The sequence below is a fragment of the Protopterus annectens genome, chromosome 7.part0 (assembly GCF_019279795.1).
Source record: "Protopterus annectens isolate FY-2018-M chromosome 7.part0, PAN1.0, whole genome shotgun sequence".
NCBI classification, from domain to species: Eukaryota; Metazoa; Chordata; order Ceratodontiformes; family Protopteridae; genus Protopterus; species Protopterus annectens.
This window is the reverse complement of record NC_056739.1, coordinates 99,036,396-99,042,395: the sequence shown is the minus strand read 5'-3', so window position 1 is coordinate 99,042,395 and position 6,000 is coordinate 99,036,396. Positions and strand designations below refer to the sequence as shown.

Genomic DNA, 6,000 nt, shown 5'->3' with positions numbered 1-6,000 from the left:
CAGACTTGATATGTGGGGTACATGTGCTTAGAGTGCAGAGACAAGATGCATGGAATATATGTGCATAGATTACATGTGCAGAGAGTGCACAGACAAGATTTGTGGAGTACACATGTATAGGCTGTGCAGCTGATGTGTGGTGTATATGTACATAGAGTGCACAGACATGATGTGTAGAGTGCATGTGAACAGAGTGCACAGATAAGATGTGTGGAGTACATGTGTACACAGTGCACAGACAAGATGTGTGGAATGCATGTGTATAGAGTGTACAGACAAGATGTGTGGAGTACATGTTTACATAGTGTACAGGCGGTGTGTGGAGTACATGTGCAGCGACAAGATGTGTGGAACATGTGCACAGAGTGCACAGACACACTGTGAAGAGTACATATGCATAGAGTGCACAGACAAGATGTGTGGAGTACATGTGCATGGAGTGCACAGACAAGATGCATGGAATACATGTGCATGGAATGCACAGACAAGATACATGGAATACATGTGCATGCAGTACATGTGTATACAGTGTACAGACATGCTGTACAGAGTACATGTGCATAGAGTGTACAAACAATGTGTGGAGTACATGTGCCTAGAGTGCACAGACAAGATGTGTGAAGTACATGTGCATACAGTGAACAGACAAGATGTGTGGAGTACATGTGCATACAGAACATAGACAAGATGTGTGGAGTATATGTGAATAGAGTGCACAGACAAGATATGTGGAGTATATTTGCAGACAGTGCACAGACATGGTATGTGGAGTACATGTTTAGAGTGTACAAACAAGATGTGTAGAGTATGTGTGCACAGACAAGATGCATGGTAAACATGTGCACAGAGTGCACAGACATGCTGTACAAAGTACATGTGTACAGACAATGTGTAGAGTACATGTGCATACAGTATACAAGATGATGCATAGAGTACTATGTATAGACTTTACAGACATGATGAGGGAAATATACTGCACAAGACTGCACACTTGTGATGTGTGGAGTTCATGTGCACAGACTGTACAGATATGATTTGTGAACACGATACTTACGGATCTGATGGCTTATTTTTTTTTAGAGAAATAGCTACTTTGAAAAAAAAAAAAAAAAAAAAAAAAAAAAATATATATATATATAGGTTCCTATTAGAACACCGAACGCTTGAAATGTCGAATGTCATATGGTCGACACCATATAATCGACATTTCAAGAGTTCGAAGGTTAAAAGTAACGGCGCTGTACGGTGCAGAATGGGAGAAGTTCCCTTTTCTACACTGAAGTGCGGTCTCGGAGTTGGTATATTTAAGTAGGGGGGATGTGGGGGGTGCTCGGGGGCTTGCCCCCCTTCTCGCACCATTAAGGTTAGTTTTTCTTTTTTCTTTTTTTTTTTTTTGTTGTATATTCGATCTTTCAAACTTCGACCATATATTGCCAAACATATGGGATTTGAAATTTTGAAAGCTCGAATAAATAATATAGACCCATATATATAGTAGCAAAAAAGTGAGGTTGTGAAGTTTGCCACTGTTTTTCAAGTAAATGCAAAAGGAGTTACCAGTTAGCTCATAATGGAACGAATTTAAAAGTAGGCAGTCTGCTAATATTTACACATGTGGCCAGTGTGCTCCAGAATGCAGGCACAGACCTGATGTGTACAGTACATGTGCCTAGAGTGCACAGACAAGATGGGATGTAGAAAAATGCATTTCTTCTCCACATAAACTAAAGGGCTTCTTTACAAAATAAAGGTACCTTAATGACTTTAGTAAGTATTCAACTGCTCTATGTGTCAGTTTTGCAGCAAGAAGAAGGCAATAATCTTGATGTTGTTGTTGTCTTTTGGTTTTTCCCAGTTAGGGGCCGCCACAGCGGAACTCCGGTCCGCTAATGATTGGCAGTAGATTTTGATGAACGCCGAGGTGCCAGCTCAACTTTCAACCTTCAACAAAGGCACGCCCATTTACGCATGTCTTTCGAACGCCCACCCAACCGCTGGGAGGACATGCAGACTCCACACAGGAGGCACTCTCCGCACTTCAGCCGAGAATCGAACGGGAGAACCTCTTGCTGTGAGGCAACAATGCTACCGCTGCACCACCGCGGATGTACTAAGGCAATAAAGCAATAATGAATAAGTTTAACTCTTGTATTAAAGAGTAGGACATTTTATTCAGTTATGGGAAGATATTTTTTTGCAAGATTTAAGCAGTCGTGTTTCTTAGATTCAACTTGTGAAAGATAAAATACTAGATTTTTTTTACAGCTGTTTAAAATGTTTTGCATTATGGGGAAGCAAACTCCATTTAAAAGAGGATTGTATTCTAGCTTTGGAATAAGGCTTTGTTAAGTAGTCATTTTAAAAGCTTCAAGTGTTAGAATGTTAGCTCATTTGTAGAATATCTGCAGTTGAATTATGACTTAGAGCACAGTTACTTCGGTATGAAGATTAAAACTGAGTGATCTGTCTGAACATCTAAGCCTTCATCAGTTTTAGATCACCTGCTTTTCAGCAAGAATAACTTCTTCAGTTCTACTGTATGAACATGTACTTTTTCTGTCTTCACTTAATATACTTTTAACTGCCATGAAGTACTGGACTATATATAACAATGTTTCAAGAAATGTGAACCCTTTAGAAATGTTTTAGGGAGCAGGGAATTGCTTTGTAATCCCTTTCTGCCATGGATAACCACCACCAATACTGATATACTCTGTGGAATGATGCACACAATGGTTTTATTTACAGAGCTCATTATGCCAAATTCCATTGACTACTTGGCAAGGGAATGACAAATGGTTCAAAGTGTTTTCCAAAGCATTCTCTCCAATACAGCAATCTTGGTGTGTCAAATAAATGTATCTGAAACTCTGAACATGGAAATGTAATGATTCATTTTGCACCCTTACTTAACTCCACTATTGCATAACCATGCAGAAAAATAAACACTCTAAAAGGGTGCAATTTCACAATAGAGCAAATAAATGAAAAAACATCCTGGAGCTTGTAGATTAAATGAGGTGGGATTGTGGAACTTGCATTCCTGTAGTTCATTCATCAAATGACAACAGCTTTGCCATATGTTATATTTCTAGCTAATAAAAGAAAACTCTTTTGCACATTTGACATTTTTGTGCTGCATGGCAGTAGCTTTCCAAATAACTATTATACCAGCAGTTTCTTCACGCACTAACTCTCACTCAAGTAGGTCATGGCTGACTATGAAGCACTATGAACGTCACATGTCATAAGTGGGAGAAGTGCTCTATATATACATTTCAACATGCCCGTATTATGGGATGCACATTTTAGCTAATAACCTACTCTTCAGCTACTGCAGAATTATGGCATCAGATTTTTGTGATAAAGGGCTTCCTGACTTGAAAAACAGGGTTAGCTTGTGTTTACAAGTATGCATGTTTCAAAATACTGCTTTGCTTCTTTAAACAAAGAAGACTATTTTTTTACATAGCTATTGCTGTTTTAAGCATTTTCTTTGCAAATTTTGTGCAGATCAAATCAAGTACCGCTTATGTAAATCCTGCTTAAATTCCATGATGGCAAGGTCAGAAAAACAGCAGGGCCTCTAGGCTTTACCATACTTCTGTTGGAATGACTTACTCCTTATGCATTTGTTGTTCAAAGGACAGGGTCTCAGCCTTTGGTCTGGCTGTTTAGATTCATTTAGAGTTCAGGTAAATTTAAAGTCTAAATCTACTCCAAAGATTACTAATTAAACAGAAGTACACTAACTGTAAACAACTCTGTGAGAGACCTGTGCTCTACTAAGAATATTTACCGCATTGTTTTTGATGCTTAGCCATACTGTTATCAACATTACAGTTCATTATTTTGACATTGTAGACCATTGTCACTAAATAACTAATATTATTTTTGTGCAGATACTGATACTGAAGTTACCAACAGAGTAAATATCCAGGTGTCCTTAAGAACATTTTCAGACAGCCTATAGTGAAAGTGTTATTTGTCCTTTGCAGGTCTAAAGACTGGTCTGTGAGCATGCTTATATAGCAGCGGTTGTCATATGGCTATGTTACTGATATAAGACTGAAAAACACAGTCTTACCAATGAGATCATTCTCTGTAATTCACTATGATTACAGTGATACTGTTTATGTCAACATCAGTGTGTGTAATATTTTAACAGTTCTTGCAGTTTATTAGACGAAATAAAACATTAGTAGAAGTGTGAGAGAGAAACTGAGATGACTGTAGTATGATTGCACAGCTGAAGATGTGTAATCGTACATCCCTTTTTCTAGGGAATGCATGTCCTCTTCTTGTTGAATTATATCTGTAAGTAAAAACAAACACATTTCAGAATATACAGTAATTTGCTAATGATTTATATTCCACATATGGTCAAGATGGTACTACCAGTTGCCTCACAGATTTTAGTTTGTTACTTGAATTCACACTTTCATATTTGTTTTTCTTTAATAAATTCTGCTTTGCTGATTTGGCAGTATGATTTACACTGAAACATGTACTGCTCTTTTCTGATAATAACGGTAAAATAGAAGCGAGTAGCAAACACGGCACCGATATAAAATAAGATGTTTATTGAATAAACAGTAAGTGCTTTCGCGTGGAGCTTCCATGCTTTCTCAGACAATACAATACCACAAAATCCTAATTCAATATTTAAAAAACTCAACAACCAATCTGAATTAAATTATCAACAATACAAATCGTCACTAATTGACTTCAATAGACATTTAAAATTCAAGAAGCAAAGTGCGCCCACTTTACATAAACTTACATAAAATGCATAAAAAATACATTCTCTGTATAAAATAACTCTAGACATTGATAATATGTCACCCTTCATTCAAAAAAATAATATTTTAATAATACACATATATTTTAATAATACACATAGCTGGTTGGCAGTCTGACTTGGTGTCCGTTACTTTCACACTGTGTGTTCTATCTGTGAGCCAATTTGCAACCCACCTAGTGATATAGGGATTGATGCCTAGTTTGGTAAGTTTATCAATAATTCCCGAGTGAGGAATGGTATCAAAGACCTTGGCAAAATCAACGTAGGCTATATGCACTGCCTTACCTTCATCCACAGCCCTGGTGACTGATTCAAACATGTCAACCAGGTTGAGCAGGCATGATCTCCTTTCACAAAGCAAAATTGCGTGGGGTCTAGAGATTGGAGATTTCATATATCTTTGTTAATCCTGTCCATGAAAATGCGCTCCATAGCTTTACATATCAGACTTGTCAGAATAATGGGGCAATAATTCCCAGGGTCTGTAGTTGCTCCACCTTTATGGAGAGGGATGACTGTAGCAGTGCGCCATTCAGAAGGGACAAAGCCTGAGGTGAGGCTATGACTGAACAGGGCACAAAGATGTGGTGTCAGTTCGCTTTGTAGTTCATGTAGAACACAGCCAGGGATATTATCAAGTCCCATGGAAGCTGTATTTTTGGCCTTGGACAATGCCGCTTTAACCTGTTCTGCACTAATGCTGGGTGTCTGGCATTCTTCTGGTACTGTTATTGGTCCTTTGGGGGGGGAAGAGAAGGTTAAAGTTGGCACTGAATTTTTCAGCCAGTATGTTGGCAATATCTTTTGGCTCAGTATAGGAGGTACCATTGTACAGTAACTCAGAACAAATCTGGGTATTGTCGCGGAGGTTCTTGATATAGCTACAGAAGGCTTTGTGACTGTTTTTAGTGTCTGCCACAATTCTGCTTTCATAGCTGGCTTTAGAGGATTTGATGAGGGATCTCAACTTTTTGTTGATGCACTCACTCGAAGCCAAGACCCTTCACCTTTTTCTGCAACAGTTTCTTCCTTCTTTTGTAGAGTTTATTAATGGTAGGGGACCATAAGATTGTCTTCCTTTTTTTCTGGAGGAGAGCGTTTTGGCTCGGTTGGGTATGGCTAGTTCCATGCATTTATGTACGTGTTCGTACAGTGCATTGGTGTATGAGTTGGCAGTCATGCAGCTATTTTCCACT

General features: G+C 38.4%; 1 protein-coding gene across 5 annotated transcripts in view; it reads right to left on the bottom strand.

The window, feature by feature from the left end:
- Positions 1–4,078: 4,078 nt before the first annotated feature.
- LOC122806256 (peptidase inhibitor 16-like) overlaps positions 4,079–6,000 on the bottom strand; it is a 639,946-nt gene continuing 638,024 nt past the window's right edge. For all 5 annotated transcript variants that reach the window (XM_044076525.1, XM_044076526.1, XM_044076523.1 and 2 more), the window contains one exon: positions 4,079–4,315. In XM_044076525.1, the coding sequence (XP_043932460.1) occupies positions 4,182–4,315 (134 nt within the window). In that variant the 3' untranslated portion in view covers positions 4,079–4,181. The remainder of the gene's footprint in view (positions 4,316–6,000) is intronic.